The sequence below is a fragment of the Xiphophorus couchianus genome, chromosome 22, assembly GCF_001444195.1.
Source record: "Xiphophorus couchianus chromosome 22, X_couchianus-1.0, whole genome shotgun sequence".
Taxonomy (NCBI): domain Eukaryota; kingdom Metazoa; phylum Chordata; class Actinopteri; order Cyprinodontiformes; family Poeciliidae; genus Xiphophorus; species Xiphophorus couchianus.
In genome coordinates, this window is record NC_040249.1 from 29,960,812 (window position 1) to 29,977,187 (window position 16,376).

Consider the following 16,376-nt stretch of genomic DNA (forward strand, 5'->3'; position numbering starts at 1 on the left):
GTGTCCTGGGAAGCTTAAGTGCACCTTGCATCTGCATGAGTTTACATAAAGCTTTAAGAGACCAGAGAAAAGTTTTTGTCCCCATAGAGAGGGAACATAAAGCCGGTGTGTCTATATGCAGATTCTCCAGATTAAAGAAGGAAATATGAAAACTCCTGCTTCTTTGTGCAACAACATGCGCAAGTTGTATAAACCATTAGACAGTAAATCCATAGACATGTTGTTTCTAAATATATATTAATAATGATTTGATCCCAACAAAATCTGATTAAGACTTTTTAAGACCCTTTAAAGGCCATTGTCAATAAAATGTAGGACCTGTATCACAACAGAAATTACATACATACATACATACATACATACATACATATATATATATCAGAGATGTAGGTCAGACTTGTGCTCGAAACTATGTTTAAAACACACTAAGCCTCTGACTTCAGAGTTCGTATCTCTTAGTTCAGTGCTAGCAGTAGCAATGCCGTCAGTTTGCCAGCTACGCCATCGAATCAAAGCTGTGACATTTATGCAGCTTGTTTGTGGCTCTTGTAAGCATCTTTAGTTTTATGACACTGAACATGGCTCTCTATGGTCTTAATTCCCAAAATGCCAAGCTTTTTTGTACCGAATGAACAAAGGATCATACAGCAACAGAAGTGAACTAGCTAGCTAGCTAGCACGGATATATTAGCTGCTAGTTAACTGTACCCGCCAAAGCCTGGAGTCACAAACCACAATGTCTGTGCTCAACTTAGTCTGAGAACACTTTGAGGCTTGAAAGTGTATATAAGCCTGATGTCATTTCATTTTATTTAACACCGCTGACTAACGTTTTTAAGGCCAACTTACTTTAAAAAATAATAATATAATTTTTTTAAGGTTTTTTTTCCAAGCAGGCTCAAGAAAACTGGTCAAGAGTTGATGAAAGGATGAACAGAGCTAAAAGAAAACCTGATAGGCTGAGTTCTATAGATTAAGTTCACCTATCAAAGTGAAATCAATGCAGGACAACTGGTTCTACAAAGTATTAACTCAGTGGACTGAATACAAATCCATGCCACATTTCCCCCTTTTATGTATATTTGAAAAAAAAAAAATCTTTTCTTTTGCTTAACAGTTATTCATGACTATTGGATGACTGCATGACATAAATCTCAAATACAATCAAGGTAGCGTCGTCAAGTGAGAAAAAAACGTTTATGGACTATGAAAATTGTCATATGGCACTGTGAAGGTTAACCTTCATGTTTTGGCTGTGACTTTTTCCTTTCAGGAATTATATCTAAAGTATAACAAATAAAGTCGTATGCTTCATTAAATATAGACAGTTAATGAACTCCTGGCTGTAATATAATCTGCAGTAATGAATCACCAACTTCTAATAATGAGACTCTCGTCTCTGCCTCCCTGCTCTGGAGGGATGAAGATGTGCCTAGCTTGATCCAGGGCCAATATGTTCAAAATTAAATCACTTCTATCTGATTTACTTTGTTTGGATTTCAAACCAGATTACTGCTTATGCTTCACTGAATGAATGATAACCATTCCAACAGTTTTGCTAACACCGAACTGATTAAAAAAGTTAAACATTCAGGCAAACAAAGTTAAATATAAAAGATAAACATTGGTTAAAAAAGTAGAATTCAGCATTTCTTAGTAACTTTCCTTGCAGGGCTCCTGCTCAGCATCTAAACATGGCATGAAATGAAGTGATGATGACTCCATTTGTTTAACGAGACACTGCAGCTGCATAAACAGGACAACACAAAATACGAGGGCAGGATGGAAATGTTCGCTTTTGCTCATTAATTACACAATTATGCCAAGCTGCGTGCTTGCCTATGAACCAGATGTTGTGTAATTAACCTCAGTGTGAATGGAGCTGGCCCATTGTGTCTCACCTTTCAGACTGAAATGGAAACCAGGCTGAAGCAGAGATAAGGGAAGTTACTCCAGAGGGAACCAGATTCAACTGGGCCGAGACAAACCGAACAAAATGATGAAATATTAAACAAAAAAAATATGGACATGTCAATCATTTCTATTATTTTTATGTTGTGCAAAAATCCTAAAATCCAAAAGTAGAAAACACTTTAGGTCTTTTGCCTAGAAAGTCGGGTTCATTTGGGGAGGTGAGAATGCACAATCAAACTCTGATACGGACCAGAAAAGTTAATTCTGGTTTGCCTAAAAACCTTTGTCTTGGTTCCGTTGAAGTGAACTCTGGTCTATGCACACGTAGCTATGTTTCCATTGACCCTATAATTATGCAAATTGGAATTACCATAATAAATTTGTATTTGTAAATGACCATGTGCCTCTCTGTGATGACCGACAGTCACACAGCTAATCTTGTAGCTCTAACTTTGTCCGGATATTAGTGCTGTTGTTTCAACATGTTAAATCCATAAAAATGTATTAATTTTACTAATTAAACAAAATATATCAACAAAAAATGTGTTTTCTAGAGGAAAAAGATAAGACACTATGCCCCCTAGTGGCCAGCTTGGGGATCCTTTTTCTTATTTCTGAACCAGTCTTTGGTAACATGATGAAATTTTAGAGTTTTTGGAGTTTTAACATGAGGTTTTCCTTCAGGGTAAAATCACTTGGGCTGCCAGTCCTCGGCTTGATATTTTGAATGCCCTCTACTTGTAGACTGTTATCTATTCAGTGGAATGATGATGTTTTCAAATTCTTGTCAGACCTCTCTGTAAGTTATTTATCAGACACATAAGTTGCAACGACCTTCTATCTGAAAGTCATAAACAAATGTTTTGACATAACTGTGGTCTTAACTTTCCTTTTATCAGTTAGAAATCATCCAAACTCCATCACAAAGCCAGTAATGTTCTATTTATAAGAAACTAATGTGACAAACCTGTGTGTAATTGTATCAGTCTGAAATGGGAATACATTCAGGGTGTTTAATTTTCACAGCAGTGGTCAATTTTCTTTTATCGTTATTCAAAATGTAAGTAATTTTAAATGAATTAAATATGTAATAATTCATTTTCCATCATTTGTTTTTTAATATTCAGTACATCAGTTTGTAACAGTTTCATAAAAATAAGTTTGAAATGCTGCGATTCTAGAAAGATATTTTTCATCCTAACCTTTCTCAACAAAGCTGCTCATTCGGATTATTATGGGTTTTTCAATGAAAGAAAACTCACATGAAATTTGCCACTGAATGTAGTCTGTGTGCTCTGTTTGTGTTTACTTGTACGAGTGCGCCAGTGTTTGCAGCCTCACTCTGACCTGTTGCAGCTCCTCTTGGTTGCCGCCCACCTCCAGCGCCACGGCAACCGAAGTGAAGGGACGACTGGCCATCTGCTGTCGTTCTCTCATCAGCTGCTGCATAGAAAAACAGGGAAAACAGAAAAGAATTTCAATGGAATATATTTTGCTTTTGAATCCATATTTTTGGTGTCATTTTAAAATTGCTTCTAAAAATGTTTGTAATGAAGTTTTGTCTGCATTAGCGGTGTGCCGATCGATCTTCCACTGATCATTATCGGCCGATTTCTGTGAAAAAGTGTATGATCGGTGATCGCCGATCACTGTCTCCTGTTGCCGATCACCAAAACGATCACTTCGCAGCCAGCGTGTGCAGCTGATCGCTTCTTTCCTTCTCACTGTGCAAGCGCGCGGCAACAAATCGTGTTGTGTAGAACTTTAACGCTCAGAGTGAACAGGGAAGTTTGCGTGTTGAAGGAAAATTACCTTGGGGGTGAAGCACGTCAAAATGCATCAACACAATGAATCGAATATGGCATTTAAAAAACAAACACTTGACAGAGTTTGACTACATTGAGGCTTGATGTAGGAAAAAAAGACATCAGGAGCGGTTAGACAGCAGGTAAAGCAGCGCACAACTACCAACACTCATCCGGATGAGTATGATAGCCAGAAAGCTAAACAAATAACCTGAAAAATAATTTAAGTCTTTGAGCTGGCGGTGTAAGACGCTGGTTCTGCTCCCGCTCTTGGACCGCCGCCAGGCATTATTGGTAGTAATATTTCACAGACGTAGAGCAGCTCAACCTCCACCAGACAGTGAACTCTCACACCAAACGTCTGCTTAAAGCTGCAGCATGTAACTAAAAAAAATTATAATTTAGATTTGTATTAAAATATGACTATTAGGTCTCAATTAGATGAATTTATTGCCAGGTAATTTTTCCACTTTGCCAGATCATTTATACCTAAACCAAAAAAGTAATAGCCATTCCAGGCGATCAGCAGTGATCGGTGAGCAACAGAGATTGGCCTCATGGATGTCTGCACGTCTCCCATGAAGCCAGAATTTAAATTGAAGTTGCGTCATGGAAGACATAAATATCTAGTCTGCTCCTCACCAGTCCAGACTCCAGACACTCTGCTGGTTGTTACTGGCATCATAATGATTATGTGCAAATGGACCATTTGAAAAATAGTTGTCTGTACTCTCCACATTTACAATAACATATTACCACCTGAGCGCTATTTCTATTGATTCATGAAAGAATCCATTCCAGGTGATTAACAGGAGAATACTCCTTTCACTAAAACTCCACTCCGGGTTTTCCTAGTTACCAACAACTCACCTCCAAACATAAACAGAGTGAATCGCTTGGTCTGGCTGCTGAAAACTAGACAAAGAAAGGACAAAGGTGAAAGTCCCATTCTTGTCTCATGAGGTGACAGAACGCTCTGGTTAGTTGTGCACAGTGCTGAGTAACGCTATGCTAGTTCTAGTGGTCCAACTCAAGTTACTGCAGTAGAGGTGGTGATTGAACTGCAGGTGCATTTAAAGTGTCTGCTGGAAAAAAGCTAAATGGGAGTGGAAGTTGATATTTTTTAGATGGAAAGTTTATTCAAGAATATAATACTCCACAAATGGCAATTAAAAGGTCATAATTCGCACAGGAGAGAGAAAAGAGCCGTCCGTTAGCCACTCTTGCGGTAGCTAATGTGTCCTCCCCACATTAGAATTGATTCCGATGCTTATGTGGGAAGAAAACTTAAAAACATGCATAGGAGGGACACAAGGAAAGTGTTTCTGCAGGTTTCACCAACTCAGATTTAAGACGTTTAAGAATGAAATTTACAAGATGTGTCAACAGAATAGTACAGAAGAAAATTGCATATGTTATGTACAAGAGCCAAGCTTTTTTGCCCAGAAAGCACGTAGCATTGTGAGAAAATGGCGAAGACAAACATCGTCCAGCCAACTGGTGATAATTTACTCTCACCCGCGATAGACCCAAAAAGCTAACTTCATAGCTAGCAAGGATTTAGCAATAGCTAGTTGGCGGCAGCCTTAACCCCTCGAGTGTGTGTGATGCAAACTTGAAAAGTCCCACAAGAAAAATAAGCTACATATAAATGAGTAAATACTTCTGTCACAGCAAAACTCAAAACCTGTGATTAATGTATTTAAGGTCAACTTACTTTTTTTTTATGAATTCAAGACATTTTAAGGTCTTAAATTTGGATACATGAATTTAAGACTTTTTAAGGATGTGTTGACCCTGAAGGATATCCACACAAATCCAGAGTCAGAAAAGAACAGGAGGGAAAACTTCACTGAAAGCAAACTGCTGGATGAAACAAAAGCAGACGGTGAAGCCTTTATCAGCATGAGTCCAAACCCCAAAATACAAACAATAAATGTAGAAAGCAGTCTCTCAAAAAAAAGAAAGAAAGAAAAGGAGAAAGGAAATACATCTGTTCAAATGTCCAGATTCCCATGTGGCAAAATGATTCTCATTACACTCTTCATCATGAGTCCTATTTCCCAGCTTTTTCCACTTCACCAAAAACATGTTAATGGGCTTTTGTTTCTACAGTTAGCTTGGGGGATAGCCACCTGTTTCATACACACACACGTACAAAAGTCTTGGTCAATAATACAGAATGCAGCAATCATCATTGCACTGTTTGAATCTATATAACACACACATTTCCATCTCACAGAAACTCCTCAGGGAGGGCAGCACAGACAGAGCAGCATGTTTGTTTAAAGCTTGAAGTGCTTTATTTAACAAATGGCAACAAATATATTTTTTAAGAAAGGACAGGCAGAGAGGCATGATGACCTTTGCTACATGTCTTCCCTGCTCAAAGGTATAAAGTAAATACTCGTCAGATCACACAGACGAGCTTCAGGATAAAAAATAACTGTCTATGACTGCGGTTCAGATATGTACCAACTCCAGGCCCATTCCACACCGGCTTGATTTTAGGAAGCTCTAATTTACACACTGGGGAAAATGCAGACAGAAGCGCAAAATTGGAAAAAGAATGTGAAAATATTAAAATGATTTGTGTTTTAATACTGTGACAGCCCATTGAAGAAAAGACATTATTTTTATAAGGTACTAAAATACAATCAGTACCAAGAAATGGAATACACACACCAAAAGAGGTTATGATTAATCTTAATCATCTCTTTGATTTAAAGTGTCCTTGTCATAACCTTAGTTGTGCACAGTGCTGAGCTAATCTACTAGTGCTAATGCAGATTAGTGGAGCTAATTCATTGTTTAGTCCTTTAGGTAAAAGCGTTAATTTATTTGACTGTTTTGTAAAATTTCAGTTTAATAAAATTTCATATCTGTAGTGAAATTTTGGTTATCGACTCTTCAAGTAGTTAAACATTTAAGTTCATGTTTTTATCTTAAAGTGGGTGAAGACTGTTTACTGCTGCGTAAATAGTTTGAAATAAACAATAACTTTATTTCAAACAGACATTCAAGAAGTAAAAATGTAAAAATACAATATGCAAGAATATTGTAGAACATGTAAACTATAATATCAAAATTAAATTGCTGCTCAAGCGTTGTAGTCTTTTAAAAGCAGAAATAATCAGAATTGAAGTTAGTGCTTTAGCATTAGCATAAGTACTGTAATGTTCATGGTGAGTTCTTTAGAGTTAGCACTAACATCTCAGTTAGCGGTGCCCACCACTGGTTATAGAAAGCTGAAACTTTTGACAGTAAAATAAAAGTAAATTTGAAGTTTTGTAATGGCATATTTGAGATGTGAAGTTGATGATAAGATGGAGACGAATTAACCTCATACACCAATTCAATCTGGAGAGACTCACACGGAGAAGAAAATAGCAGTTAAAAAGATTTAATGGTACAATTTCTTTGGCGCTCAGACCCGGCAGAAGATCGTGAGCCGAGGATCGCCGTGAGCAGGCGGTCTGCTCGGCGAGCTCGGGATAGTCTTCCCCCCCGGGACCGAAACTGGTGGTGGAGCGGAGCTTGGAGAGGAAGAGCACAAGGGATCCTGGAGGACGACCCTCATGGTGGAGGTGGAGAAGGGGAGGAGGTGGGTCGAAGCACGGCTGACGAGCAGGAAGACCCCAGGGTAGCTTGGACTTTTGAAGGTGTCTTTGGACGACGATTGGCTGGAGCGGCGTGAAGCTCCGGTCCGGATTGGCTGCGGTCGGGCGTAGTGATTAGATGATGTGGTGAAGCTGGTCGAGTCTCCCAGTTTGAATTTTCGCCAAGGCTCCATTACAGGTAAGATCATACACAATTTTTATTTTATTAAAAACTTTACAGAAACTCAAGGCTATTATGGACAATGCCAGCCACCCTCTGCACACTGTCATCAGCAGCCAGGAAGGCAGCTACAGTAGGAGATTGATTCTTCCAAAGTGCAGGATCAAAAGACTCAGACAGTCTGCTTTGTCCCTCGTGCAATGAAACTCTTCAAATCCTTACTGGAGGTTGGAAGGAGGGCTAACAGGAGTACAATATAAACAGCAGGACTATAGGATATGGCTGTTAAAAAATAAATAATTAAATAAATAAAGTATTGATGTATTGTTTGATATGCTGGTGCTGTGTGGGAGACGGGAACTACAATTTCCCTGAGGGTGAATCCCAAAGGGATTAATAAAGTTTTTTATCTATGTATTTATCTATTCAGTTATTATAGAAATATAGTGTTTATTTATAAATAAGTAACCAAACTGAATTCAAAATGTCTTGTTGGAGTTCTAACTAAAGTTTAATTTCAATCAGAGTTGCTTCAGGCTATCAAGAAACAATTACAGGAACAAGGTTACATTTCTCTTGTTTCTAGGTTTTAAATAATTTTAATAAAAGATAATTGCTGACCACTTTTCCTTCCAGATTTTATGTACAAACACAGATTTTGACTTTTGCTCATAAAGTCAACAGTTGAGCCAACAGATCAACTGTTGGAAACAGTTGATCTATAGGAAGTTAACATTTATGATAAAAAGAGCATAAAAATGACAAAATGCAAGAAAACTAGAGAGTAAGACAATGATAAAAATGGAGAAAAAAAAGTATCAAGGAAACAAAGTTGAAGGGTCATAAAAAGAGAAAGGAAATAAGCCATTTCTAAATGTCAAGAGCTTCCACACTGTGTTAGCCCTCCCTAAACAAAGGCACCTTTCTTACTTCTCTGTCCTCTCTTGTTTCTGAAAAAGGGCTGACATTAACTAGCTGTCAGGTGTTGTGGGAGCGAGCCGCCGGCTGCTGGCGTGCTGGTGTCAGGCTCTTTAAGCATGAATGAATACTACACCTGTAGTTACAGCGGCACAGAGGCAGCAGCTCGCTCTGTTAGCATGCTGCCGCGCTGGCTAATGTGATGTCTTCTCTTGTTAGCTGTCAGCGCTTTGCTAGCTCTCCTCAGGTGACAGTTTGTGCTTGGTAGCATTGCTGTTAGCTCTCTGCTGATGTCAACTTGAATCAGTGAGAAGTGAGAAGGTGTGGGTGGGATGTACTGCGAGCTTCAGTGTTGGGGAATATATCCTCTCTAAACTGTTGTAGATAAGTGGTAAACATTATTGTTAGCAGCATTTTTAGAATATATGTTTAAATGACAGAAGAGAAAATAATGATTGATGAGCTGCAATATTTCAGATTATTTTTCACTTTACTGGAAGCCAAAATGTCGGTGGGACGCCTTCTGTTCTGGTTTGGTTCCGGTTCATTTTATTGAACCGGAACCAAACCAGAAGAGTTCAGAATTTTAGTTGAACAATATGGATATGGATAACAATATGGATAGCAAGGCATAGAAAACATTGTTGTCTGGGCACTTTTCCACATACACAAGCACAACTACAATATTCTAAACACAATAGTCTTGCTTGCAGAGGGGGCCAAATAGTTAACCAAGGTGGATTTGCCAAGAAGTGGTGAATGACAGGAGCTTGAGAACAAAACAACATGATGTTTGTTGGCTCATCGGCCTCACCATTCTGGGTTATCTGCTTTTCACTTATCTTTACCCAGGTTGCCATTTGCCATTTGTCTCCTCCACTGAGGTATATTCTTTGCTCTTATCCTCCTAATATCAATACTCCTCTCTTAGTTTATGGGAAAAAGCTTGTCCTTGTCTTGGTTAAGAAGACCACTTGCATGTGCTTGTCCTCTTGAATCGGTTGGGTGTTGTAAAATGCCTTTTGACGAGTCCTTGAGTGGGGAACAAGGACAAGACAGTAACCATCTTCTGTGTCTGGCAGTCAGGCTGTAAATCAGCCATAAAATGCCTAATTAACTGTGCAGTGCTGTAAACAAGCACCAACGCACTGGCCTCTATCAGCTGAAAAGAAAAAAAGAGAAGACTGGCAGGTGTGCATTTGCACATTTCGTTTTCTGTACGGATTCAAGGCAAGTACCTAGAATTCAGACTAAATCACAAAAAAAGACACAAAGTTACTATTTAAAGTGAGAATTTCTTCATGCCTGCACTTCAATGCGCTTGTTTAACTGGCCTCAAGGGGAGGCATGACATCCGAATGCACATTCAGCCGTCCTTCCATCCTCCTGACCGTGTCGGCCGGACAGACTGATGCGTAAACAGCCCGGAGCTGCAACAATGAAGCCAATCACATGGCGAATTACATTTCACAGAGCGCCGCTTAACCAAAAGCAGCACCTGTGAGCTCAAATTGCCGGTCCTCTTAGATGGATTGGAAATGCCGGTGTAATGTGCTGTTTGCTGATTTCAGAAGCAGGCTTGTGCAAATGACGAGCTTAAAAACACCCCGAGTGGCTCGCTGCTACTACAGCTGCAATTAAACACCACCTCAGCTCTGCTAGGGCACAACGGCGGAAAACAAACACACATTCATGAGTAGGTAGATGAGGCAATAATGAAGTTGTGTGCATTCTGTATCCCACAGCAACAAATTGCTGTAAACTCACGCATAAAACCAGTGGGCACTGTTGGTTGTATTTGGGTTTGCATTATCTAAAAATGATTTTAGTCACAAAGTGACAAAATGTATGCATGCTCTCAGACCTCCCAGAAGTATTTCACACGTAACTATGTATTTTATACGTCGTTTGTCTTCTCGTTTTATTTTGTCAACATTGTTTTGTCAACATTGTGGATGATTATAGTTTATAAAACAATTTTTTTTATAGATTTACCAATAAGTTTACCTATCATGAAAGGCACTAAGAGTGATACAAGTACTGAAAGTCTGATTCAAAATATATCATGACTGATTCTTTTGTTTTGCATTGACATCAGTTTTTTCAAGCTAAGTTGTGCTTTTTTCCCCTTAACTTTTCAGCAACAACACTGAAATTCAGCACATTAAAAAAAACTTTCTTTATTTAACTCAACGGGAAATTAAACGTTGTACTAACTCATGTCATCCAAGTCATTATGGCTGCTGTGGCCAGGGCCTGGATAACACCATAAGTTGTTAACTAACTGCTAATCCACATCATTTGCTTTTGTCGCTCCTCTTAAATCTCTGCTAGGACATAATTAGAAAGCTGGGAGAGAGATGCTGGAGTAGGGGATCCTTGCGCTTTATGATCAATGTGTTGAACAGCATCAACTCTGTTGTCATTTGCCAAACTTTAACTCCACTGAACAATTCCAACTTTGATTAAAAAAGAAGGAATTACACAAACATCCTTCTCTGCTAAAACGGAACAATTTTTTAAAAAGTTTATGACATTAACATAGCAAATCAAATGAAAATGCACAAAAAACAAACTTTGAAAACAATCTGTGAAACTAGTGACATATTCACTAATACTGTACATCACTGCTCAAACACATTTAACTCAATGATTCCCTTTCTAGGTGCAATGCAAAAATCTCAGCCTGTGTTTCTCCAGTCTGTCTGTAACCTGACAAGATGGTTTAATCAATTCCCAGGAGGGCAACTTGTTTGGTCTGATTGATGTTTTAATCAGAGGCACAAGAGAAACCATCCCTTCCAGACAAGGCACTATAACTCTTGCCAACCAGGTTTTATTAGTTCCAAACTATTCTTCACAGGAATGGTTCAAGTTAACAAAAATACTTTGATGAGCACCAGCACAAGGTATGATCTAGTTGCAAGGTTCTTCATAAATAATTTTTGCTGTTATATGGAACAACTATGTTAAAATCTTCGGAGTGAATATTTCTATCTTCTCAGATTGGTTATGAGAGAAAAGGTTAAAGTTTGGTTCCTCAGCAATGAGTGAAAACGTAGAGAAAAGGATGAGAAGAGTGGCAGTACATTTTACAGTTATGATTTATTCCATTATGTGACACTATATTCATGAGAGTGGCTTTAACCAGCTCTGCCTAGTCTGCCCAGACCAGATTCTTCTCCATTCACAGAAGTTGTTGTTGATTACTTCTTTATTGTAACAATGCTTGTAAAGCCTCTATTTCCCCTTGGATGGGCCCATATTTACAAGGAAAATGTATTTCAGCAGAGTATATGGGTTACACCCAGATAGAACAAACAGAATCTTCTGAACCTTTTAATGTTACAGAAATTCAAATTCTAATAAATCCAGAAAAAAAGAAGATTTAACAGTCAATTATTGTTCTTAAAGAGAAATCGGACCTTTAAGGTGGTGATTGGAAAATTGGCAACAAAATCTCTGGCAGCTATACCTGAAAGGTGAAATCTTCATTCTGTTTTCTCTGATCAGCAGGAGCTCTGACTTTGTCTCGTTTCAGAACAGGAATTAAAGTTCAGTCAAATCACACAGTAGTTCACAATAAACATTTAGAAAATATCAGCTCTGAAAACTGAACATTATGCCAGAACCGACTGAAGGCCTTCTGTTTTCTTTCAGATTTCTTAGTGAAATGAATTTTTTTTTTTTTATTTAGACCCCAGCTGAATTTTATCAAACACTACATCGATCAATGACAAAAAAGTTTTTGTCTATATGAATTTAGAAAGAACAGAGTCAGAGAAACACTGCTTCTCTCTCTAAAAAAGGTTGAATTGGTCATGAGAGCAAAAACCACCCTCACATTCATAACCCAAATATACATGGAGACGCTGAAGCATCCCAAAAAGATTATAGATGTACCAAGAGACACACACTCTGAAAGCATTGCTTTGTTGGAACGTCATAAAAGGCATCAAGACAAATAACACATTCATAAAACTCTGATTGATACTGATAAGTATTCAATTATTCCTTGATTGTGTGGCTTTGAAGCTCAGTGTTGTGACTGGAGACATGATTTCCAGCTTTTCCTCTCAGCATAAAGATATTAGCTATTGAAAGAAGAATGAATGCATGCAGACGATATGTCCACAGAGAGGCTGCTGTTCTGATTACTTGATATTACACAGCTGCTTTTTAGAAAGGATGCACACATGGGTGCTCTTGCAAATTTACATCATAAAAAGTACTTCGCTAAAAAGACAAATATGTGCCGACAAACAGGTGCATGCAAAGACGCACACACTGGGAATCACACTCAAGCACACACACACACACTTCTCTGCCGGTGAAATCTGTATGCCAGGCAAACCAGAACCGGCAGGCGATAACAAATCTCATTTCCGGCATGTTTGCCAAGTTTCCAGACAGCATTTGTCTTCTGGCTGAATGTAGGGAGTGGGATCTGAGTCGAGTAAACAAGGGCACAGATATCCTGTCTGATAGAATTTGCCACTTCATACCAGCTTCCATCAGAGACTGGACAAACACTCACGGACCGTGTTCAGCATCTGCTGCAGTGTTAGAGGTAAGACCAGGCAGAACCGATTCCACTGAAACTTCAGGACTGGGCTTCAAGTCAAACTAAGGCAGCGTAAAGTCCTAGTGAATGTGTAATGAAGGAGTTAACAGTAACATCTGGGTAAGATACTGGTGTTTTCTTACAAATGTGACAAAGATCTTCATTCAGGTCATTTCTATTTCTGTTTCTGTTGTCACACTGTGTAGTTCTAAGCCAAAAAAGACTTAAAACTACATATAGGTCTACATATAGTTCTACTGTATTCTATCGGTGTAGTTCTACACCAACCATAGAATTATACCGGTGGAGAACTACACCGAACTACACCATTTGTGTTATTTGTGAGAGTGAGATGCATACAGATTACAGAGAGACAGTTATGACATCATCATTTCAAAAAAAGACATGGTTTGCACATTCACATGAATCATAAAAACTGCAGTTTTGAAAATTTTCCACTTTGGAACTCAATTTCAAAATGGATCGTTTCTGGTTTCCCAAGACACTACATCCGAAGACAAAAACCTTTTGTGGATACACCTAAAATCTTCTCCATGTGGATGAGGCCTGGGCCTTGGGAACGGTCTTTAGACAGAAAAACAATGGACGCAAACCTTTGTCTATAGTCACTAAGTATGGACAATACTGAAAGAATATGTTCCTAGTAAATAAACTTCCTCCAAAGGGTTGTTTGACTTAGTTCAGGACAGAGGTGCTGGTTCAGAAATCAGAAGCTTCCTATAGAGGAAGACACATTTCAATGGAGCAAACATGAAAGCTACTCTACTAGAGAGAACAGATCTGAAGAATAGCTTATAAAAAACATTTGCGTTCTAGTAATGGCAGGGGGAACAAAGATGGAAGAAGGTTTGTACTGTAGGCTGTTTATGGTAAATTAAGAGGATAAATACTTAAAAATACTTGAAGGACATTACTGCATTATTAGACTGAATCAATTTATCAAAAAAGTGTCTTCCAAACCTTTTCATCTGTAATGTAAGTAATATTATCAGAGGGTCTTTTTTGTTTGTTTGTTTGTTTGTTTTTTATTAAATTTACAATCACATTAATTAAAGTACACCTTCTCTCAATTAGTCTGTGACACAAGAGGAATTGTGGTAAAACTTCTGGATGTACCATCAACAAATATTCCTTACAAGCATGAGAGCATTGTACATTTTAGAAGTTACCAAGAACAAAGTAGAAGCATCAGACGGTTCTGGCTGGGCCACAGTCCAGGCTTTTTAAATATATCAAAGGACGCCCAGAGACGCTGAGTGACTGGATTTCTGCTGGAGCTGGCTGAAGAGGAGCTGATGCATTCCAAGAAGGTTCTTCAGACACAGCATCTAATATGTTCTGTTTGGACTTTCTACAATTAGATCTAAAGTTCTGATGATTTGCGAGTGCTTTGGATTCTTTCTTTGTGTCCAAAGTCTCTTTAGAAAGAGGTGCTGAAAAACTTGCTCAGTTTCTGTGACACATTCTGACAAGGCCATAAAATAAATCCCAATTGATTTGCAGAGCTAATTAGAGAAGGCCAGTGAGACAACGGGAGACAGAAGAGGCTTATAGATCGGACAGCTTGTAGCTGTATGTCTGAACAATACCCACACCAATCAGTTCTATTCACATTTAACTGTCAATTACGGCTGGTGTTTTGACACGAGAAATAACAAAATGGTCATCTAAATTAAGACAGAATAAAAACTATAACACACTGAATAGAAACAAACATAAATAAGGCCAAGTTGTGTGAAAAGAAATGTGAAAAATAAAACAAAAACTTTCAAATACATCTTAATATGTTGCAGAAAAGATGGGAAAACCTTTTGGTTCACCAGTCTGAGAAAGACCAAAATAAATATACTGCATTTCTGATTAGATTAGGCAACAATGTTTCTCATTACTGATGTAATTAAATAGTCAATAGACATTTAGCTAATATAATGTAAGAAATGCTCAAAATGCAATACAATGATGGGCCGTTTAGGAAAAAAACTATGTTTTGTCTCTCACACATTACTATAGACTCATACACACAAAAAATATTAAAATTGCACATGTATACTATTAAAATGTCACACGCATAAAAAGTTTTTCTCACACGCACTTATAAAAGACTAAGATTGCACATATAAACTAATACAATATTGCACACATACACACAAAGCATGCAGACATACTATTCTGAAAGATAGGTCGAAAATGTATGTGTGAACTAACACTAGGCTGAATGAATGAATGAATGAATGGGAATGAGACTTGTATTTTTTTGTGTGAGAGATTCGTAGTTGTCTGTGTGCGAGACACATTTTTTGTCTGTGTGACAGTTGTCAGGGAAGAGGCGGGGCATAATTTGGAGATCAAATGGCGCATGCGTTGATACCACAGTGAAGTTAGCTTCAAGTTGCATATTAGCGCTCCATGGTGTAAGCAGCGTTTAGCTCAAGGTTGATCTGATTTATGAATATTAAGCCGTTCTCTACCGCTCAGTCCTCAAGCGCTTGGAGGTTCACTTAGGGCTCTAATGCCGCTTACGCCGTGGAGCGAAAATATAAAACTAGAAGCTAACTTCACTGTAGTATCAACGCATGCGTCATCTGATCTCCAAATTATGCCCCGCCTCTTCCCTGACAACTGTCACACAGACAAAAAATGTGTCTCGCACACAGACAACTACAAACTCTCACAAAAAAGTACAAGTCTCATCCTCATTCATTCATTCATTCAGTCTAGTGTTAGTTGACAAACAAACATTTTCGACCTATCATTCAGAGTAGTATGTCTGTATGCTTTGCGTGTATGTGATATTTTAGTAGTGTATATGTGCAATTTTAGTCTTGTGTGTTGTTGTTGCGCAACACCCCCCCCCTCCTTTCTGTCTCTACTCTCTCACTCTCGTACTTCCTCTTCTGAGAGGGGAGATGTGCTACCAGCTCTCCGTCTAACGGGTCCGTTGAGTTTCCTAAATCTGCTGGGATTTACCCTGTCCAGAACTGAAGTAAACTCTGTTTAAGCTGGTTTCGAGAAACGATTCGCCTGGTTATCTGACGGCCAACATCCAGGTGTCCCACCCTTCTTCCCCCTGTGAATTAGCCAGACTGAGCAGCCTACAGCCAACTAGTTTCACAGAGCACACCTGTTAACGGTCGCTCGTTCTCTATTTTGCAACTTGCATTTGTTATTGAACCAGGTAGGTTTTAGTGACTCGGGCGAGTCCCAAGGATGAGGTTTTAAATATGGGCTACCAGCAACCTAAAAACATTTTCCACCTCTTCCTCTCCAGAATCAAACATCACAGCTATTTTACAACCATCAAAGAACTTTAAGGTGACTCATTAACTGAATGTCCACAACATCTTTTAGATTTTCTTTATGCTAAATATTTTATT

At 38.5% G+C, this 16,376-nt stretch overlaps 1 protein-coding gene across 3 annotated transcripts in view; it reads right to left on the bottom strand.

Moving 5' to 3' along the window:
* The window catches only part of LOC114137745 (attractin-like protein 1), a 324,777-nt gene that overhangs the window by 43,588 nt on the left and 264,813 nt on the right, over positions 1–16,376 (bottom strand). For all 3 annotated transcript variants that reach the window (XR_003594084.1, XM_028006550.1, XM_028006549.1), the window contains one exon: positions 3,262–3,357. Coding sequence is in view for 2 of the 3 variants with exons in the window: in XM_028006550.1 (XP_027862351.1) it covers positions 3,262–3,357 (96 nt within the window). In the remaining variant the exon portion in view is untranslated. The remainder of the gene's footprint in view (positions 1–3,261; positions 3,358–16,376) is intronic.